The 23860-nt window shown below is 40.3% G+C and overlaps 1 protein-coding gene across 1 annotated transcript in view; it reads right to left on the bottom strand.

Moving 5' to 3' along the window:
• Positions 1–12723, bottom strand: part of T265_03730 (hypothetical protein) — a gene marked incomplete at both ends in the record, with an annotated part of 33694 nt that extends 20971 nt beyond the window's left edge. The window contains 2 exons of the mRNA XM_009168277.1: positions 6931–6987; positions 12688–12723. Of these exons, the coding sequence (XP_009166541.1) occupies positions 6931–6987; positions 12688–12723 (93 nt within the window). The remainder of the gene's footprint in view (positions 1–6930; positions 6988–12687) is intronic.
• Positions 12724–23860: the final 11137 nt, after the last annotated feature.

The raw sequence follows: 23860 nt of genomic DNA, 5'->3' as shown, positions 1-23860 counted from the left end.
TCCAGTAATAGGTTGTTCAATAGTTACATGTATGGAAACACATTCTCTTGCCAACTGATGTTGAAGTTTGGAGTATGTGGCGTCTTGTTCCATAAAACTGGTAATGAATTCGCATTTTCAGGCAGCCAACTCCGCCTTGTGATTGCGCCAAAGTCTTCTTTTGGCGACACTTAACGTCCTCCTGTTTAGATGGGGGCGCCCTGACGGTATCGTGGCCCACTTAAAACCATTAAACTAATACCACAGTGAACCAGCGGCGTTGAAAACAGATATCTCTGACTAGGTGTTTGAAGATTTCAGTGAGCTGTTATGGGTAACGCGAAGTGTTTCCGAAACAAATCATCCCAAATGTTACAGACAATTACCTTTCATATACGGGGTCTTGGTTAAGCTAAGTGTTTTACATATAACCATATATAAATATAAAATTAATAAATATAAATATACAATAATTAAATATAAGTATTACTTATAGATATAAATTTATATATGTTTAAAAATATGGGTTAAATATGAGGTGAACTGTCCAAAAGACCAGACGAAATTTTCCAATCATTTTGGTCATGCGTTCACCACATGAACAAACCGTGAAAGTAAGATTCTAATGAAAGCTGTTTATCATATTTATCATGCTTGCCCAAAACCTACGCTTATTTGGATTCTTTATAAAACCTGTCGGGTTCAAAATATTTGCCCTTTTTACAGACTGTATCCCCATAACATTTTTGATTTTGTCGGTTGAGAAAAATAATCCCCGAATAGGCAATATGACATCAATCCACAGTGCCTACACCATGCGCTGTCAGACACAACCAATTGTATGTGCACTACGGCTCAACGTAATAATACGCAAGGATAAAAATCTTCTAGGTTACATTGAGACAGATAATTATTTGTCATATATGTACATACTGAATATTTGTTTAGAAAATCAGTTCACGGCATTAATGCCGATTACACTATGGCTTGTCATATCCACCGACCCATGGCCACATTTCCAAAATGCTCAAGTTATTGCAACTAAGTATCCTTAAATCAGCAAAGAACTATAAGTAGCTCGCTATTAGATGCCCAAGACTTTTATTGCGCTTGCTTGATGCACAATGGGTAGCAGCGGGTGCGTGCAAAATAGGCCTCAAACGGTTTCCACAGGCACGTTTCCAATAATCGGAACGCGGATTTCCCTCGTTGTCTTATCAACAGACTTCGACGGATTCTGTGTCACAATGAGAGAGTACATTGTTCAACAAACATGTTCCAGTTGGAGGGATACGCTATCGCTAACAGCTTTTTAACTCTAGTGTATGTTGCTAGCGAGCGTATGTTTTAAACAAGTCTGCAAATTAAGGTCAACGCATATATCTCATACGCACTAATAAAGCCAATGCCCACCCAATTTTCACGAACGTAACAGGCGGCGCTATCAAGGCGTCTGTGCAGCAGTTTAGGTGGGGGCCTTCCGAAATCTGCGAGGTATAGCACTGGGCTACGCCGACGGCATGCATTGCCCGTCAGCGTGATTTCACGTTGTTGACGGAACACTAGAGGTATATAAGGACAAAACATGACAAAACGTTTACACACAACAGTCGACACGGACTCGCACACGCACGGAGCAAGGAGCCATCCAAACTCCACAAGCCCACAGTCAAGAGACGAACACTTGTAGCAACTATGTCTGCAAATGAAACACGTTCCGCCGTCCGGACGTTCACCAAAGGATCTTCGCGAACGCAAAGATGCCCATTTGAGTTGCTTCACATTTCGCTTTGAATTTGCTTTGTACCTGTTGCGTCTCCCCACTGTCAACCATAATACAACCTGCTTTTAGTGTATGTACATTCCAAAGTATATTATTGCTATCATCATCTGTGAACCTATAAGTTAATGTGGCTTTTGGGTTGAATACAGTACCAATCTGTCAAATCAATCAGATAATTTTGTGGTGCGTCCACCACATGCTTTGTTTCTCGATGCACACATACGAGGGTAGAAACGGTAGTTGCTCACGGTGACGGCCAAAAATGAAAAAAAATATATATACAATTAGTTTGAAATATCCGAGCAAACTTTGCGTCCCAAATAGTGACAAACGTAAGACTGACGTAAAGACTGACCAGGCCGGATGATTGGAACGCTGACAAATAGTGATAGAATTCACAACTGTCTTTCGTCTTTTTGGGATACAAAACGTCATAAACCAATGACTTAACCAATTCAGCACTAGCGGCTATATGAGCACGATTGATATCCGAGAGATTCCGAAGGTAGAGGACTGTTGAGTGAAATTTCGGTGTCCTAATATCATCTGAAATATAGACGCTAAATACTTGACCTCGGGGACAAGCAATCTTTCACTATGTAAGCATCGGGGTTACTCACTAAATTCTTACTTGGCATTCGGCAATCGTTATGCTGGAGTTTTGTGCTCTGTTGGGCCCACCACCACATCTAAATAAGGGGGACGATTAGCTATGTACATCGCACTTTCGGCATTATAAAATATTTTCCTTAAATCTCAGGAGCGAACACGATTAAGAACAATATTGTGATGTAACTCGATAGACGGGTACCCAAAAACTTAATAACTTGACTGGCGCACAACACAAACGAACAAGGAAACTCTTGTCTGAAGGCTTTTCCCACTCAAGTTCCTGGTGCCAGAGAAGAACTCAGGGACAAGAGTGCATAACTTCTTTCTTCCGAACAATTGAGGTCGTACGAATGCGAAAGCTAAAATGATCTAGCGCATTTTTATGGGATATGAAAAAGTTAGGGATATTCAACGTTTTGAACGAAAATGTTTCGCTGAGGATAGCAAACAATAATCCAGTACTTCTGGTTGGGCGACGCAGTAGCAGGCTCCTCCTGCTTAGTTTGTGGGTCAAAACAGCCGTCGGTGAAACCATTGTGGGTTTGAAATCTGAAAATTATTTTGATGACCCTGGTTACCAGTCGTTTCGATTACACCAGAGACAAAGGTACACTGGCATTAAGTCTGCACGCATCGCCGGGCACGCGGATGGCCTCATCAGTTATCATGTTACGTGCTGAGTTGCCAATGAGTTTACCTTACGTACTATTCAGAGAAATGCAAACGAAACACAGGAACGCGCTACATAGTCAGGGGTTTTTATGGCGGCCTTTTTCGATCTTAATTAGGGGATAAAATTTTCGATTTGGCTGCCAGTGTTAACAAATACGGTAAAATATAAAGCTCCCTATATACATGTGGCAAAACTTGGCGTTTCACCTCAGGTGCCAATGATTATTTTCCCTCCGGAGAGAGAAAACAGGAGTTATATAGGCGCAACATCTACGCCTCGCCCGAATAATAAGAACCATGCACTTATGAGCTCATGGAAGAACACTGGTTTTCCCATCTGTCTGAATCAGTGTGCTATATGCAAAAAAGCTTCCAATTGTCCGGCAGTCATAGGTTACGCCGTGTAACGCATTCACACCGAGTCTACACTCATGTGATTTCTGTGCATCTTGTTTTAAATGGCTGCCATAGTCGTGAAGCACTGGGAAAAGTTGAAGTCCCGTGGACTCACAAGAACCACTGAGTATTCAGGACATTCAAATCACATCCTGTCATGTCAAATTTGTGCAATCCGGATGCAACAGTATTTACGATCCAGAATTTATCAGGGAGGCGACATCACCTAACTGAATGGCCGTCAATACAAAAGGATGAATAGGGGGCTCAAACTATCATGATTTTCGCCAATAGCCTCGTCATCGATCTTGTTTCGAGGAAGATGGGGCACATTCGGTGGCAGGTAACTGCATTTCATAAGGTGTCGGTCGCCTTCTTCAATTAAAAGCCTACTGAGAGATTTAAAAGCGAATGTTAGCGTAGACCGTTCCAGAGACACTTTGATGGACTGATTGCTGGCGTATTTTGCATGATTTCCTTGAACGTCGCGTGGTCTGGTTTTGTTCTGCCAGTGATTTCTTGCATCGTGAGGCGGAAGTTGACTGCCAAACTTCACGAGATAATACACACGGTGCATCAACTGAAGCAACATACTTCGGCGGACAGCCTAATAGCGCGGTATCTGAAAAGATGCAATGGGATGTGCGATGGTGTGTAAAGGTTTCAACTAGTTAATCCAGCCACGAAATGATCATTTCCGTTGACAAGGAGCGGAAATGTATATTCCGTAATGACGAGAGGAAGCATCTCCCGTTGGGTCAATGACAACCGTACGAACTCAGGTGAGTGTTGATGAAGTCTGTGGAGAGAGTGTCCATCGTTCGCGTCAGAAGTACAAAGTGATCATCATTCTACATGTATACACATATACTACTGATGGGTTAAGTAGGTAGTACGTGGCCATCTTGAGTTAGCGACCCGCGGGTTATGGGATGTGATGTTTAACACGGAGCATGTGAAACGGCTTGGCAGTTTTCTTTTACATTTTTGTGACAGTAAATGCCAACCTCTAATGATAAAGAAAATGCGTGAGAATGTCTACATTCTCGAACATTTTCGCACAATAAAAGTATGGTGTACACTACAACAGACTGAAGGAACTCTTGTGTTAAGAAATGGCTTCTAAGCGGAATGTTTATCTGGTTAGTAGTAAGGAAGTCTTCAAATACACATTTTTACCCCACAAACAACATTGAGCTGATGATGTTTGCGTAGCCTTGATTTTGTTTTATCCAACGAAAAAAAGTTACTGGATAGGCTGCATTGAATCACGTCTTCGTAGGTAAAGGCCGCGTTTCTGAGGGTGGTTTTATGAACTTGCGCCTTCATTATGCATCAACATAGTTGCTTCACCTAGCGCCCAGGAAATAAGTCGGTATTTGTGGTGCCTAACTGAATCAGAAATGGTTCATATCCTTCAGGCAGCAGAAACCCCCTAGGATAGTCCAAATATATTTTGCTATTTCTGTGTCGACGTAGAGATAACGTGCCTTCGGAGCTTTGACAGCCTGAAGCCGGAAACTGTAATGCAAATACGCCGCAAAGTTTCACATAGGCTGCATAAGCTACGTGCTCCCGTCAGCTGACAGCAAACGAGCTGTGGCTTCCGGGCATTCCTCCCTAGTATATGTGTTTGACGTAGACAGTTATATGTATTCGGATTAGATTCTCGCCGTAGCGCCCTACCTGCTTTCATTCGAACGGCACAAGCTTCACAGTTTGGCGCAGCGTCAGATGTGTTGCTTGTAAAGTCGATCAGCCTCCTTCAACAACATAGTGAGTGCAAAAATTCGCGCCGCCCAATAGCTATTTTGCCATCAATACATGAAATTTGTCATTATTATGCGAACAAAGGACGTTTAACAAAAGGCCATGTGTGCGCCATCAAGGGCGTCTGGTGATACCACATTGGTTGACGTGTGGTTTGAAGCAGATTTTCAAAATGAGAACACGTGCTTCCTCACACACATGCGCGTCGATTGACAAAGTGAATTTACAATCATACGCTTCGAGACATTTGGAACCCAATGAATAACCTCGAGTGTTTTCAAATTATACCTAGCTTGAAAGGCTCATGCCGCTGAACATTTCTCGGTGCGCTACATGTAACATACATTGTTGGCAGTTGAGGTAAACATCACATGTTTAATACTGATATCTTGACACCCCTCTAACATGTCACATTTGTGAGATTTTGCTATATTGGAATGATGTGCCTAGTTCAATATTAACCGACCAGAAAGCCAGCGTATTTTTAGCAGGTTCACTGAATAAGAAAGCCTCCGGTAGTGTATTCATGTAAAACATTGTTGAAAGAATATTCTAATTATGAGAATGAGATTGCACGACAAAATTGGAAAACCTGTCCATTTATCATGTGCTTGCTCGTGTTTGCAGGCACCAGCCGGTGTTATAAGAACACAGTTTTATGTGAGCGCAACGTCGTTGTAATTGGCATACTGTGGGAGGAGAATTTTTCTCCTGTTATTATGCTAGATCTTTATCTAGTTGATGGAACTATCAATTCTAATGTAAGTAACTAGACGAGTGCTTATTCGGGCGCTCAGTATTTGGACACATTTTCAGAGTATCCGAATACCTATGCTGGAAAGATTTGGCACCATAAATCCAAAAGCCTCCCCGTCCAGCAACTTATCAAATCTGCTCAAAGACAATAGCAAATAATGATCATACCAGCGGTCCCGTATTCGTCGCTGCGAAATGCACAATGCATGAGTTTTGCGGCTACTTTCATTTCCATTTTCATCAAAATATTTGGCACGAAGCTTGCAACCTGCCTGTTTCACAGCGCTAAGAACGGTCGTGCCGCATACACTATACATACCGGGCTTTCTATTTCCGCCGANGGTGTATTCATAAAAAACATTGATGAAAGAATATTCTAATTAGGAGAATGCGATTTCACAAAAAAATCGGAAAACCTGTCCATTTGTCACGTGTATGCTCGGATTTGCAGGCACCGGCCGGTGTTATAAGAACGCAGTTGTATGTGAGCGCAACGTCGTTGTAGTTGGCATACTCTGCGAGCACTCAAAATTATGCGTGATATTAAAAGTTCTTTTAATCCTGGATTTTCATTGGAAATCGCAAAGCAAAACTATTCCAATTAGAAGGGTATTCCTAAAATAATCATGATTTCTGTGTGGTTTCATTAGATGCGACGCATTTTCAAATGTGCAATGTTGCGCAGCGTGCAAACTCCCATGCCTCACTCTGATCGCCACTCAGCACCTCGCTGATCTGGAAACGTGGATGTGCTTTAAATAAGCGCTATTAGTTGCGTTATGCTCTATCCCCCCTCGCAATCATTTGGCCGACTGCATTCAGAATATAAAGATAGCATCAAACCAGAATTCGAATGCGGTATAAACAAAACCTACTAAGATAAATTGCAAGTGTGGTTGATGATGTGACGTGTTTGTGGTGCGGCTACCGTAGCCGATCGCATCAAAGTTTGCACAACATACCCTAAGAAACGCACGAAAGTTGACTGCGTTGACGAGTGTATCCTCGGCGCGCTTTAACTAAAAATCATTATGAATAGTGTGTTGTACAATGTTTGAAACGTAGAGACATTTATAGCGCACTCCAATGATAGGACGACCGTTTAGTATTCTTGAAACCTATTTTGCGTCCAAGAATGAACATCCCAGTAGAGCATTCCTAACAAAATTTAACTTGACCAAAATGGGTGACAATTTCATCATTGCTGAATGTACAGTGGTGGCGGATAGCTTGATCAAATAGACGTGATAATTACTTACCACCTTTAAAAGACTTGGAATTTTCAGGTCGTCCATGGTTAGTTTGCGTTTAGTACAATAATGAAGGGCCCAGTTCAACAACTATTAGATTAGTAGAACTTGAGAATTTATGGGCACTTTTTTAGAAAAGGTGAGCTACCGCTCAGTTGCTCCTTCTTTATGCGGGTGAGGTATTTTCTTTTGTCAGACCTCCAAACGTTGACAATTTAGTGTGAGACACTACGAAGATCCAATGTTTCTCCAGGTCATTGGGAAGCAAACAAAACCTCGTTACGCGGTAAGTTGCATTATCTTCAAAATGCGGAGTGCGCATGCCCGGAATTAACGAAATATGACTGACATGCTTTGTTCACACAGATCAATAGATAATCAAGCGCAAAATCGCTGAGTGGCCAAAAGCATAAGTACTTTCTTCCGAGAATTCACACTTTGAGCAAATGGTTGTAATATCCGGCTTAATAATAACGCATTTATAACAATTTCCCGAAAAAATCACTTTTTCGTTAGTGGCAGACTTGTTATCATTTTTCACAGTAAGCAGTGGATTGCGAATATTTCTGTTAAAGTCATGAAATTATTAACACAGCGTTACTAATTAACATAGCTATATGCAATTTTGCACAAAACATGAAGAATGCAAGTTGCCGCCACTCCAGACAGTTGACACCCGGAACCGAAAATAAGACTTCAGCGTGCGAAAAAAATATCTTTTGTTGGAAGTAAGCTACAATCAATTAAGTTTCAGAAACAAATAACTTAAATGTGCCCTGCTTTAAATGAATTATTAAAGCAGAGGCTCAAACGACTGACCAATGTTTCACCTAGCAAAGCAGGAAAGCTCTAATGTTCATCATCTCAATTGTGAGATACCATCATTTGCCCTTTGTTCCCAATTAAATATGCAGAAACGGAAATCCGTCTTGTTGTCAACAGACCACGGAATTTTGCAGGATTGCGACATGCCAAATGTCGCTTCAAATACAACGTTAAATTTACATTTGTCCGGTTAAATAACAAAATGGAAAACCCACCTCTGATGCGTGAATAAATAATTTCATTTAGTAGAGTACACCTAATTTTTCGTTTTCCAAAATACACCAAGTTCATGCGAATAGAACTGTGTTATTTACTGTTTATCTTCGCCGGCAATATTCAGTTCAATTCTGCAAATACTGTAAAGGAAAGGGACACACGATTTCGCATACGGAATACACCCTGGATGCGAAAATGCCAGACATTTAAGCGTGTTTAACCGTTATATATTTCCGCAACAAGCGTTGGAGTCATCGAAGGTTAACGTAAATACGGTGGAATAAATTTTATTGGGGCCAGAATGAATCACTGATTCCCATATTGGGCGGAACATTTCCCGAGCGGCTTCCTTCGCCTTGATGGTTATGCCCATTTGACGAAACATCACCGAGGTTGGCTTAATTGTTACCCTATTTTTGGACTCGCTTATTTAGCAGCATTTTGCAGGAATTTAAGATTTTTATAAGAGATAAAAATCCGGAGAATAACTGTAAGCGGGAAGCTAAAGAAACCGGTCTCAATAAAATGTGGTAATGTATGAATAACCGTTTGCCGTAGGTTTATTTTGATACACTTTAACCGTAGTATACAAGTTGTATGCAGCCAACCAGATGCGATCAAAATTTTCAGACTTCAGGGTCATCCAAAACACCATAAAATGGAGAGAATAAAAACGACAGTTACGTAGTTTTTTCAGATTTGCTAGCAAGAGTAACCATGACGATTTGCGTTATGCTTATTGCAATGGCCTTTCGTAAGTCATTAACCCGTTGGCAGAACAAAATGTGTGCATATTTCGACGCTACTTATATGTGTTTTCGTTTAGTGGAAAGCGTGATGACAAGGAGTATGCCGCCATATGAAGCCTGTATGCGTAAGTAGTACCAATCATTCCACGTGTATAGCTCATTTTTGTAACTCAACACGCCCTGTGAACTCCGGCTGAACAAGAATGCCACACTTTCAGTAAAAATATGACTGCAAGTCATACGTCATTTGAGTCCACGTGCTGGAATGCTTCCTATATCAAATACCTCACGCGTCGCCAATCACATTTATGACTGTTTTACCAAAAGTAGAAAGATGGAACTTCCGATAACCATGGGTTATTTAACTTCCATTTGTCTTCACGTGTCACAATGGAATAATTGTTTTTAGTACGTCCATACTGATGAATTGAAATCGCTGAAGCCTAGAAGCAAGTTGTTGATTGTTGATGGGTATCGAGCATATGATCTTGGGTCATACAGGGATTCTTTAATTCCCCAGGTAACTAAAGCGCGAAAATAAACGCGAGTCCAAGTGAACGTTTTCAGTCGAAGCCTAAAGCACGCTTGTATAAATAGCTGCACCCGGAAATCACTGCTTGTTGCAAAAGATGGACCTTTTCTGAACTATTATCCATCAAAGCCATAGTGACCCTTATAGCTATATTTCACAAAACCACCATCGTTGGATTACCGTAAACTGATTTGTGAAGCGCCTTTAGAGTTACAGTGGATATTGTTACCGGTAAATGCCATTAGTTAAATCTGTAAAGTTCTGGTAAAGGTCGCTGTATGCGCCTTTGTGAGCCAAGACGTATGAATTTTATTGTACGTGAAGGCATCCACTATTCTGAAGTGAGAACATATGACCAATTTTCTGGCGGACAAATCCCTATTGAGCTCAAGTTCATTCAACTCTCTTGCTCTTTAAGCTGTCGCATTAGTTATGCAGTTTGTAAGAGATCAGTCCACTGCGCGTTCGGCCCTCATTGCCGTACTTGAATATGTAACAATCACGCAAATTCGTTTCTTTTACTCCTCAACACTGATGCGCAAATCTGGGATTTTGTTAAACAGAGGCCTGCGGGGAAGATCGGCATGTGACAACTGGTGAGTTTTAGCAATCTATATATCGGAAAATAGTTGCTTGATATAATTTTCTTAATAAAAAATAGGCAAATATATAAGCCTCGCTACATGCGTTCTGGTCAACTGGTTCCAATCTACCAACCATTCACTTAGCAAGTGGTTACAAACGGTCACCAACGACCAGCATATGAGGTACCGTTTATGCTAATTTCGCGATTTAGAAAGGTGGCAAGTATGACTCAACTACATCAGTAAACCCAGAACACACGAAATATTTGCTAATAAGATCAACAGAATGCTGGAGATGGTCAAAGTTTGGAACAAACGTTCGTCAATGTGTATAACCGAATGGATGGTACGCATCTACCCTCACAAAGCGACGCAATTTCTTTGGGAAATGTTTTCGAAAACCAAAATAGGGAGCTAAATTTAGAAATTCGGGATTGCACTTAGGGTTGAAATTTACGGGAAAAGTTTTAGTCAACATACATGTTACAATTAAGGGCACGCTTGTCTATTCACACAAACAATTGCTGAATTGCTTTCGGTTTACAGTTTTGGAAATTGGCCAAATAGATGTGTGTCGGGGTAAGATGGTGTCCTCAGTTGCTGTAATTTTTGCTGATGTCAATGGTACATATTCTATGGTCATCTGTTTGATGCCCATCAGGTTGGACTTGTGTTGACGTCGTTGCAATTTTCGGTAATTAACCCAACAAATGTAAATGAACTATTCGTTTGCAATCAGCGAAAAACACACAAGGATTACAGTAGAGCCCTGATTTATACAGAGTCGTGTGCGTGATCATTAAGTGCATTCAAAACAACTGCACATTTCTATAAACGCCAAAAACTTGTTCTAAGCCATGTGATATTTCACATTTTTAGATAAATGCAACAGTGAAGAAAGGGGTCGTTGCATAGGTGCGTAAAAGTCTTGAATCTTATGGATTACTTGGCCATGTGATATTTCACATTTTTAGATAAATGCAACAGTGAAGAAAGGGGTCGTTGCATAGGTGCGTAAAAGCCTTGAATCTTATGTGATTACTTGGGAGAAAATTCAATTTGCATTTTCTTACGGAGAAGACAACTCAGAATTTTCAAAATTGACGGTATGCCTCTCCCATTTAAGTAGGCGTATTTTCTGACGGCATCGGGCGTTTGTTTTGTTATGCGCATTCAAACTGAAAAAACGCCATCAATGAACTAAGATCAACAGAGCTATCAAAGAGTCTAAGGTGAATACTTTCTATGACTATTCGGCTGTCCATTAGCTGGAAACGCATTTAATCATTTGCTCTTCGCAATTTCTTCAGCAAGGAACCCACGCAATGCAGATGAACGAAGTAGGTTCTCGCGGGGAATCTTGAATTTTGCAATAGGTTCTATCCACCTAGCATCCCGGCGTTTAGTTATTTCCTACATCTGAAAATAAAAAGCTCTTAACAAGTGTGGCTGGCTGAGAGATACTTTTATAAGTATTTTATGTAAATTGATGAACTCTGGTCTTTACGCGCGGCAACGTATTACGTGGAGAGTCAGGCGGATTTAACACCAGTTACTACCTGGAAATTCCAACGTGTAGAAACAATAATTCTTCTTGATTGTTTATCTAGGTTTTGGTTTGTAAGAACTATACTGTATGTTTCGGCCTGTTGTATGCAGAAAAATGCTGGAAACTGGCTCTTGACCGCTGCATTGGTGAGTTTCGTTAGGTTGGCTACTGCGGAAATGAGGAGTACCACATGACTAGCAATAAATCCTGTACGATCATTGGTAGCATATACGTCCAGAGCTGCTTGAGTAACCTGAGGGGTCGATTTCAGAAAAAACTGTATCGTATTTGATAAAAAACATCTTTGAGCTTGCTTGCTAATGTTTGATTAATTCTAAATGCAGCCCGTTGTGGTGACAACGACCAGAGTTGCTTAGGTGAGTTCCCGCCGGCCGCATTTTCAGTGAAAATGGCCACAATTTATCCTTTCAATTTTGTTTCAGCGCATATGTTCGGTAGATATGACTGTGTTTTTTTGGGACATGTTTAACTGCAGAATATAACATGTTTTCCCAGAAACTTTACTCATTTGTTCAGTTTGCACATCCCAGAAAATCTGTGGAGTTTTTGAGAAGCAATCCATCAAATCTAGAGTTACAGATAATTCATGCGCATCCAATTATGGCATTTCAATTCAAACCCATATTTGTGATTATTGCACATGTTTTGCGCGCGTAACTGATGTTGTTACATTTCTCCCCAATATCTTCAATTTTTTTCAGAGATGAAACAGCTAAAATCGTTTGGTCGCTAACAAATCGCTTTTAGCTTAACACTGTTTTGAAATTGGTTGATAATTACAAGATTTAACACTTTCATGTGAGTACACATAGGGCACGATGGGATCCCGAACACTCTAGAGGAGAGCCATCAGATTGTTCATTAATTCAACCAATTTATGCATAACAAACCTGAGGTAATTTGGCCACGAGAATCTGGAAGTCTCTCACAACCACCGGTAAATGTGTTCCAATGAACGCAGATGGGATTTATAGAGAGATAATTCCGACTTACCCATACCATAATGTATTCAATAGCAATACCCTGCATAACAGTTTTTGTGCATAAATCTGCGTGACTTTTTTGAGTGTTCATCAGATATCCTTAGTTTGGTGCTGCTGGATGCAATATTTAGGGAGCTTCTACGCACTTTGGCAAAAATGAAGATGTGGTTACTCCTTGACAATGCTGATGGTCGTGTAACCACACCATTATATTTCAGAACTATGCCAGAGAATCAACACCCCACCATGTGAGACATATTGCGATTTTGTCCACTAACTACAGGTTTATCTGCATCTCAGGAGACTCAGTTGACCACAATCCCGTAAACCGTAGTAGAATATCATCCTAAATCTGCCTCAAAATCTGAAATGCCCCAACACTTGTGATGAAAAGTTGAGTTCTTTTTACCCGGCTATAGATAATGATGAAGGATTAACCATTTGTCTTCCCCTATCTAGCAAACTAAACGAACGTACTGGTTTCTTTACTTTCGGTGCAAACTTTCGGTGCAAAATAAAATAAACCGTCGGAGGAATTCTGTGCCTTATTTAAATCGGGCGGGAAAAAATTGCATAATAAACCGAAGTTAATTTGACAAAACCCTGAGAACTACGAGCCATTGGCTTGGCGGATGCGTATTTGTAACCGTTATATGAACCGCGCTGAATTTTTTAAACCATGGACTCGAGTGCATAGAAAAATACCATAGAAAAAAGTGGGTGGCTCTTTTGATTCATCTAGTGTTAATTCGCTCATCATAATCGAGCTTAATAATTGTTGACACGCAATGCCGGTGTTTCCTCCCGGAGAAACATCCTCTTTGACAAAATGACACTCTCGGTGTCGACGTTTTTCTCTCGGCTTACGCTGCACCCATCGTTTGCCTGGACGCTACTCAGGCGCAAGGGAATTGGTGGAAGAATTGTGCGGGGGCCGAACATCCGAACATCCACAAAAATTTTTCACCGGTTTTCCCCGGATATTGTAACAATGCCAATGGGATTCATGCAGTAACCAACTATCCTCTATGCAGTCCGCAGGAGCTAGATTGCGGCCTTCATGTAGCAGGATAATTTACAAGGGCTTCATTTCAGCAGGGGTTACACGGTTTAAAAAATAATAAGCGAATTAAACTTTATTTGGATTGGAAGAGCCGCACTCTGTTGAACAATTCATGTGCGCGATGTTGTCCCCCTGAATCCGACCGCATTTCGCTGGTAATGCACCACCAAGTGCATTCAGCTACTTTTGCTTACATCACATAGGCTCATTGCCGACGCGATAAATGCTACTCTATTTAGATGCGGATGCAGATGCTCTGGGCTTTCGCGACTGTCATTGGTCACGCGTTCAACTAAAGTGCGGCGGTTGAACTAAATAGCCAATAGAGCTCCAGTTTTGAGACATTTTGTTGCTATGTCCATTGTAACTGTTCATTTTTTGTTCCGCTCAACAAAAGCATCCACTCGGCAGCCGCTTAGCACTTCCAGATATGTTTGTTTCCATGATTTTATTGTGCCAAAATAGCTTCAAGAGATCACACTGTTTGACAACCAGTTTCAACGACAAGCAGTTGCTGCTATAGCTGTCTTTAAGCTTACTTTCAATTAAACCCTTACAAGGCGTGTCACAAAACATTCTGGGGTTAAACCTGAGCCACAACATAGGCGGCGTCTAAATCGATGTGGGCCAACAGCAACGAAAAGTTCCGGCTAGCGCGTCTCTCGGGTTTTAGCGTAAAATCCTTGAGGCATGTGCGCATAAATAATATGCCCAGTGGAAAGATTGATAACAAAATCTAGACATTGACCCCCTATGGTACTTATGCTTGGTTAGGTTCGACAAATGAATGACGGCGTGTTTTCTCATTCATATGATGAAAATGCTTTGGCTGGATTACACACGAAAAGTGCCGCATATATGATATTGTTTACACAGAAGGTCCTTGCGGACGGCGTGTAGTCTGTGCCGGAGTTAGCGAGGCGAACGTTGGTGGAAGCATTCGTTTCCACTTTCCCAGCAAATTAAAAATAACTCCGCCAGAACTGTACAGGGGACACGAACGGCAATCAGAGCTGGATGCTACTTGACAGAGATTCAGGTTGCTCATTTTTTGATTTTGCCTCGCGTCCACCGATGGGCAACTCATCGCAGATCTGAAAACATTGAAGATAAATAAAATACCGTTCATTAATCTTCGTTTCGACGGATCATTTGCATTGACGAAATACTTGAGTGTTAAGGCACGACAGATTTGCCCGTGCATGGTTGGCAACTGCAAGTTTCGAGCGGCTTCCGAAAACATTTTGCCTTACTATCCTTCAACAGCCATTGTTTTGTTGGTGTTTGAAGCGCTTGAAAAACGCGCAGTGATAAGCGGGGCCTTGTGCATAAAACCTCTAAAATAAGCAGCGATTCATTGGAATTCGGCCTAAAGCAGAACTATTCTACTTAAATACTGAAGTGACAACGACGCAGCGTTACCCATTTTACCCCAGTATATCGAACACAAATTCTTGGCTCTAGAGCGACTTTCATCTGTCGATAGTGATCGAATTTGTGATCATATGTGATTTGAAACAAAATAAACTTTTCCGGGAAGCCGGTAGCTGGCAGCCGATGCCGCCAAAGTGTCGTTAGATTTTCTCCAAAACCAGTTGTTTTTTAACCCACCCAACTATTGGACGTTGCGTCACTCAACATTGCAACCCAATGTATGAATGTGTGTCATGCAGCAAATGGCCTTCATTCTTTAAAATTAAAATTGTTCAGGATTGTGAAATTTCAGGTTTTGGATTAGTTGAGATTTGTTGAAATTCACTTCTTGAAAACTTTGCATCGTTGCTATGAAATGTTTCAGGCTTAACATCGCTCAGTTTAGATTGGTTAACCATTTTGACTTATGTGGATTGGGTTCTGCAAGATTCGTCACAATAATGCGCATCACTTGAAACGCCAAGTCGTATGGGTTGCAACCACTGCGTAACCAATATGACTGGAACACCATTTAACTAAGAAATGTGAAACTTCATGAGTATTGCAAGATATTCTATGAGCAAATATTCATCAGATAGCCATCACGGTATTTGAGCGAAAAACCGTTTAACGCGCGATCATACTTTGAGTATAACATAGAGCTTAACAAAATCGCGTTCGTTTTGTTTCCCATCGGATTTTTCATTCGCAATGTGAGGCAATCACCCCAAACTGCCTGCGCCAACTGACGATGGGGACGTCAGCCGTGGTGTTGCTGAATAACTCGGCCATCCAGTTTGTTGTTGAACAAAAAATTATAGGTTGCGCGTGCCCAAAGTTCTGGAATCTTGTACAACCCTGCTAAATGTTTCTTGCGTATGCATGGAGCATATAAACTTTGTCAGTCCTGCGGGACTTCACAGGCGTAGAACAAAATTCTCCAAGCTGAGCTTTTACGAAACTAAACCATTAGTGATTTCATTTGAAAAAATTGCCCGAGGCAATGAGCACGCTAACTCTAAGATAAATAGATGAGTGCTATTAAGTTTAATTAACATTTTATCAAAATATGATACATAAATGCATTCGATTTTAATTGTGTTGCGCAATATCATGTGCAATTAGGAGTAGCTAAAGTTCTGAATGGTGGCAAAAATACACGCCTCAATGTGTTACCTACAACATATTCGATGGGTAATAATATCCTAGGAAGTTTGGCTGTAAGAATAGTTACTTCAAGAAGAATTGAAGAAAAGATCGTCGGTTTATCTAAGTCAGTGCTATTGTGCGGCAAATGGTTGAAGTAACTGGAAATCAACGTAACAATAATGATGAGGAACGGCCAAAAACAGCCACAGACGACACAAGCGGCAGCAAATATATTACGTTTTCTCGAATCATTGGGTATAACTATTATTTTAGCATGCCATGTTTTCTGACGAATTTGGTAACTTCCAAATTAACAAGAATTTTGGGAACAGTTGACTAGAGCTTCAACTGCTGAAAAAATATCTCGTAGGATTCGTCAAAGGACAAGTTTTACCCGGTGCATTGGAATATCGAACAAGTTAAATAATTCTGCTCCACGTTCTGGTGAGCATTGCTACCTCATTTAAGACGACTAATAAGCGACTAGATGGGGTCAAGCCCTAGCCTAAATGATTGCGGCTGAGGCACCTGAAATAGGAACACTGTTTGCTCTATGAACAAACGCGTCAGTACCTGTGGTGTCGCAAAAGCTAACTTTTGATCAGTGTTTGGGAGGCGAGATTAGTATGCGCAAAACTCTAACGCCTGTGGCGCTCGCGGGACATTAGAACATCCGGCAAGTGCGGAGCTTGCAGTGCTATATGGATAAGAAATCTGGCCCCAGCTGGCCAATGATGTTGAACATCTCTAGCAGTTGACCATCACTGTCATCAGAACACTGCTGGCGTATGATAGAAACACTGGTTAAACAGTCTTGAAATTCGCTTAGTGCTGTTCGGAGGAATCACCTCGACAATAATGCATGAAATAATTGCCCCGTAAAGGTTGCTTTTTATGGTTAAGTTACATCCTTCGCTAGCAGATTGATTTCTTAGAAGGGTTCCTTTATCCGATTCACTCAAAGCAGAGGTTAAACTATATCTTTACGCCACTGGATGGAAGTTCCTGGCAGCAAACTCCACTGTCCTGGTGAGAACAGAAAAATAGAATATATTGTTGGTTAGAAAAATTGCCAGATATGACACAGGCATCCCTCAGTAGCTCCTTGCCTTTATTCCTTGTCTTCAATGGATGGCAAAGTTACAAGTCCATTCAATTAATGTTCATTTGTTCTTATATATTTTTATTGGCTGCAACCACCACTAAACCATCTGTGGATAGAAATTTGGTAGCCCAAACCACCGTGCGACAAGTGTGCAGTTCCTACAGCCGATAATATTAATGATGGTGATGGATAGGGTAGAAATTAGAGGTAGATACATGCATCCAATTCTCGTAATAAACCAACATATGAATAATAATATTTTTGGAGCAAAGCACGCATAAGTTTTGGCATGGTACTGAGAATGCCCACGGTAAGTAGTATCGTATTATTGCTTGCACTTCGGAACAGCCTAGTAGCAGTTTGCCCAATTAACGAATGCGATCACGGTAGCAGACTAATAATTTAGTCTTGATACATATTCAGCACAAGTCTAGGCACCTTAACCTATGACATTCTTCGAATGGCACAAGATGATGAACGCATGTTCTCATAACTATTATTTTATTTCCTTGTAGTAAACGCGACTTCTGGTAGCATTACAAGCACATTATCGTGCGGCTTTTGCATTCACACATTCCCGTAGACTATTGTGACAAACAGCTTGATCGTTATTTTGTAAAGAAAAGAAAAAAATGTTATAAATCAAAGGATAAAATAAAGTATCAAGAAAGTAACTTAAACAATTGTGTCGTTCTAATGTATTCAAAATAAACGGCGGAATAAACTTTGCTGGAATATTTAACTGAGGAGGGTTTCGGGCCGGAGCCCAAAACATGCTTAGACAACATCAACTGAAAACGGTTGGAACATACATGCCTCATTAATTGCATTTAGATTTTCTTTGATTCTGTAAATAACCACAAATTCCCACTTAAAGCAGCGGAGGCATGCAAATGATGACAAACAATAAATGCATACAACGAATTCGATAACCGTAAAATTCGTACACAAGTACCTTCAAAGTTAGCAGAGCCAAAGCTTATTTATCTGAAAAGCTCATACTAGTCTCAGAAAGCGTGGTGAAAAATTTTACGTTTTTTGCCTTTATATGCCGTTTGCATTCTGATGTACATCGAAGGTGAACAGAATTTACGGCCCGGTTGAGTTATTTTGAAATTAACAGAAATATCTCCTGAATCGTAAACATTTTCAATTTTTGTTACAAATCAAATGTGTTATTACCAACCGTCATGCTTTTACCCCTTATAACACTAAACAATGTTCAGTGCGATGGTCATAATTTCCTGATTATGCTAATGCCAGATATTTAGGGAACAATGGAAGGAAATACGGTGTTGACGGTGCGCATCTGCCAGCAACACCATTGCACTTGAACATGCGGGGAAAATCTCCTTCAAAATTTCATTTATGCTTGCTATTTCATAATTACCATCCGACAGGAGGCATGCGTAGGCATGCGGATGTTGGTAAGACGGGCAATGTTTGCGCTTCCATACCGCAAGTGTTAGATTTGGTGTTAGCTGTGGGTTTGTTCATACGAGTCGTTGTGCGTTTATTTGGCCGTATTTTTATGCTACCTTATCGGCATCATAGCCTGGATGGTGTATGCAATCATGACAATGCATTGACAATAACGCATTATCACGCTTCGCTCTATTGATTCGCATTTGTTGCGACGTAATTATTTTTCGACGACAATAAATGTTGTAATCTCTCACAAAGCGTCGTAGTGTGCAAATTCCCAGCGGATTTTTGGGGCTCTGCTGTGCAATAATATTTATTTCCTTGAGCATAATTAGTTGTTTTATTACAAAAACTAAAAGGCGGCCGAATTAAATTATTTCCAAATGGACTCACCCGCAACCACACTGACAAATGTTAGATTGGTATCAAATTTGCGAGCGGAGAATTCCACTTAAATACGCTGTCAAAATTCAGAGAAATCGTTATACACTTTGTCAGAATTACTTCATAAAAAACACATGCCCCAGATATCCTTCCCTAAACAGTGTCAGAATGACTCTAGTTCGGAATCCTTACTCACCTACATGTCTTGTAATTTGCATCACGATATGCTGAACAATATAGATGTGTTTTATGGATGATTCAGACCTTCACATGGCTTGGTTTTATCCGGTGTTTTGGTGGGGTTCGAATACCGCGGTAAAATAGACGGAGGTTCCTTCACCACATTCATCGCACTAAATTTTCAACATAAAAAGCAACTGTACCAACGTTTAACTAAGAAACACGTTGTTAGAACTGTGAGGTATGAAACATTTGAGACTTTGTGTCAAACGAATAAAGTTTTCTGTAACAGGCACGCCAGAAACATTATAAAAACAACTATTGTTTCGGCTCCCCAGTTAGAAGTTCTAGTTTGTGCAAAAGTAACAAACACATCAAAATAACAACAAGTGCAACAAAAGGTAAGTGTATGCCAGAATTCTTCCAAAAAGCTGTTATTTTTATCATTTAAATGTGCTTGTGGCATTTAATGTATATCTCAGCAAAAATCCTATGGGGCAAATCCTTGTTGTAGGCCTACTGTGGCAGAACTTCCCGCCGCACGATTTGTGCGAACTAAGCGAGCCACTAAATTTACAGGCAATCAGAACCTTTCTGACCACATTGTGCCTTGTCTCCGCATACAACGCACTTGATCGCTGCATGGGATTGTTCTATGTTATAATTAAAATTTCATATAATGGTCTCCTTGCGCCTGATATCTCCTGTCAAATTTATTCACAATACAAATATTAAATGATAGTATTGTGTGCGGAATCTTACCGGAAAAAATGCATCGAATGTCCATTAAACGTGAAATATGCCGAATTGATTGTTTGTACAAATCTGACAAATTCAGCCGAATTATGATTTAAAATAACTCCTTCATTTTGTCGCCATCGAAAATGCAAACTCTGGCACAAGAATATACTCAACTGTTCCGAACGATCAAAATGAACATATCGGTTTTGGAGACTTCTGAAATAATCGCGTATAATTGACATCAATTAGTTGCAAAATTCTTGTGTTCGGTAGAAGATTTAAGATTTATGCGCAAAGGGAACATAAGCTCCGGGCGCACAAATGAAAAAACAAGCTTATGGAAAGTGTCTGCTAATTGATTCTTACTTGGTGGAGTATGGAGATCTTGGCACACTTCTAAAAAGCACGCACGAACGAGCATGAACGAGTACCTCAAGTTTTAGGATAGTTACTTTTTCTCAGTTATCTTACTGGTTGAATTCAACCTAGACACAAATTAAGTCGCGAAAGCTGGTAATTTTTGAGGAAGTGACGGAAAATTCAACCTGGTCGTCCATTCTAAAATCCTCTTTATTTCAATGTGTTTACGTAAGTCATATCGCTCACTCTTCTTTTGCCTAGCAATTTGAGATCTCTCCCTGAATTTTTTGATATGGAAATGTTGAAACCATTATCAGCAACTTTTATGTGGTATATTGTTCTAATCAAATCTCAGTGACAGTGCTTCTTTCCTGACCATGTAACTGCATGTATCAAACTGTCGCGCGGGGATTGAGTATCAACACCGAACGTAGGCACGCAACGGACCATGTAGTACGATGTTCATTTGAATGGCTGGGCTAGCAACACAACGGTGTACACAAACATTGGCCACAGACAATATCCCAGGGACCATGAAGTTAAAGCAGCAACCATTTTGCCTGTGATATTTATCACAATGCTCTGAAACGCGAGAAATTGTGAAACTACGGTTTTTCGAAAGTTTGCATTTAAATAAATATTAAATTTTTCAGGATTTTCCACTCAACAAAAATGGTTATCCAATATGTGCGCAAACTCTCGAAGTTATCCGCACTAATTGCTAAGAGCGCTTTGTCTGGCAGACTAACAGTGCAAACGGGAACACCGATATGCCACTTTGACGTCTGCAAATTGCCTTATTCAATTATTACACCGAAACCGGATCTGACCTGCGCGTTTGGAAAACAAAATTGTTCTAAGGATATATTGTCACCTGCGTTTTAGCGTAACTCGGTATTGCTGAGTAATATAGAAACGACGCCTGCGTAAACTCACCCATACAACCAGCCTCATCATCAAATGGAACTGTGTTTCAAACGAACCAAATTGATACATATCAAAACAAGCACCTTGTGCCTGATTTTTAAGTGATATTACGTAGTTCGTAAAATATGCTACTGGATTTCCTCTGAAAGTGATGCAACTGACGTTATGTGCGACACCTAAGGACTCTGCATTGCACCAACTGTGCAACTTCATTCATGCATCTGCGCGTAATGTAGGAACTCACTAATGCAGCGTATGAGAGCGTCTTTCCAGCAGTTGACTGCGAACGAGCATTGAGGGCCAAAATGAGGACAATACACATAACAACTTTTATACGTACTTATAATATCGAAGTAATTTTATTTGGCAATTAATCTGAGAATGTATGGAAAGTATGGCAACCAAACGTTGACTGACAGTACTTCCTTGCAATCCAAATGACGGTTTTGAATCTTGATGGTGTTACTCACATAAGCCATAAAATGAAAACGGGCAACAAATGTTATTATACGTTGGCCCAATGTGGAATCTGTTCAGGCGTTGTTTCCATTCGGCATCATCTTTTGACACGATTTAGAACAAACTAAAATTACACAATTATTCGTAATGTGATTGAACGTCGCTTGTGGGATGAATACCACTGAGATTACCAGGTCGGCCGGTCAGTTGGTTGAACTAATCAGTGTCTGCACTATTGAATAAACCACGGGGTCATATGGCTTGAGAAATTCAGTTGAAAGGCTTGAAATACTATTCACCTATTTCGGAAATTTCAATGACAATTGCTTCGTAACCTAAGGGAAATCTATCGGTTGACCCAAGATAATTTCTGCCCGTCAGATAAAGAGCACACTAAAATCAAAAGCCGGTAGTCGCCCATAAACCCTACTTCTCTGGTTTTCGTTGTTCCGGTAGTACTTGTATTAAAATACAAGCGGTTAACTCGGACTTTGATTTTGTCAAGTATCTCAATTCCAGTGGTGCAAATGCAAAGGCTAAAAGCACAGCAGCCAGGTTAGACAGCTTTGTATTGTGCCTTCACCAGGATTAACACAGAACGTGTTTCCTTAATTTTATATAACTCTGAGCGATACAAAATCCCGAAACCAAAATCACTTGGCAAAACAAAACTTTATTTCCAAGGGAATAGTACGGTAAACATTGATTTTGTGCGGTGAATCAATATCGGTTCCCAACACCCTGACAGACAATCGGGTGAAACAAGTTTGCAAACAGGAATGCTTTCCGGTTTGATTTGCTAGGATTAAATTACGGTTTTCCAAAATCATACTTAGCACACAATACAATTACCATCAAGTGCTGCATAAAATGTAACTTCCTTGCAGTCACAGGAACTCATATGGCTGCTTCACAAGCTGTAGAAAACCGGTTGTAATTCTAATAGTCCGCAGTACATCACTCGTAAACGTTTTCAAATATTCGACCTAACAATGCAACGGTTCCTTTCTTCAGTGTTACACTTATCTGGTCATACAAATATTACATCGGTTATTTTAAATGTAATCAATCTATTTTGTACCATATAAGTATAACAATCATTTTGTATTTGAATTTCTCTGTGTTGAAATTTATTCCTGGCACCTGGAGTGACTCAAATTGTGTTTTTATCTCACAGTTAAGTAATAAAAACCTTTAGCTTGTTTGTGCCTGGAATGCATGATGGAGGCGAAATAAATACATATGAATAATTTACTGGTTATTAAATTCTAATAGATAACGCACAAACGTGATACTGCCAACATACCGCGGCAGAACTCAACCTTGCGCACCTCCGTAACTGAAAGGTACGTATCGACATAATAGAGTATTGAAATATTGCAAAGGCTATCATAAGGCATGCCATTTAAGTAAGCGTACAATTTAGATGGCGCCCCAAAAAATAACATGCAATTTCTCCATTACTGTAGATGCCAGTAAATGTATTCACTTGTCTGCATGATGCAAACCTTGCACTAAACCTGCGTGAGAGGCAAACAAAATTGTTTGTAAAACCTCACGATATCACAAGAAAATGGACCCAGAAATCGGGCGTTTTAAAATGAAGATTTCAATGCTTATTGGGCATTTGCGTTTGATTTGATGACACGTGCCATGCACATCTGCCTCCTCTTGAGATTAGATGAAAACGCATGACTACTAAGAACAGTGGTGTGTGAAGAAAGTGTAGACATCGTATCACGATATCTGATCACATGCATAGATTAAACTGGTTTTTCAAAGAAGAATAATATCCCAAATTTTTGTTCATGGTATGGTAATTATTGCAAACTTACTGTCATATTCGTGCGGATCATTTCCACATTTTTCTGTTGATATTGAGATATTGGTTTAAATCATTTGCGATAAGTAATGGAATTCCAGTATTTTTCTGGTTTTCGGTGGAAAAATGGACGCAAATAATAGTGCAATAATCCA

Source organism: Opisthorchis viverrini, assembly GCF_000715545.1.
Source record: "Opisthorchis viverrini unplaced genomic scaffold opera_v5_54, whole genome shotgun sequence".
NCBI lineage: Eukaryota > Metazoa > Platyhelminthes > Trematoda > Opisthorchiida > Opisthorchiidae > Opisthorchis > Opisthorchis viverrini.
This window is presented reverse-complemented; position numbering and strand designations above follow the sequence as displayed.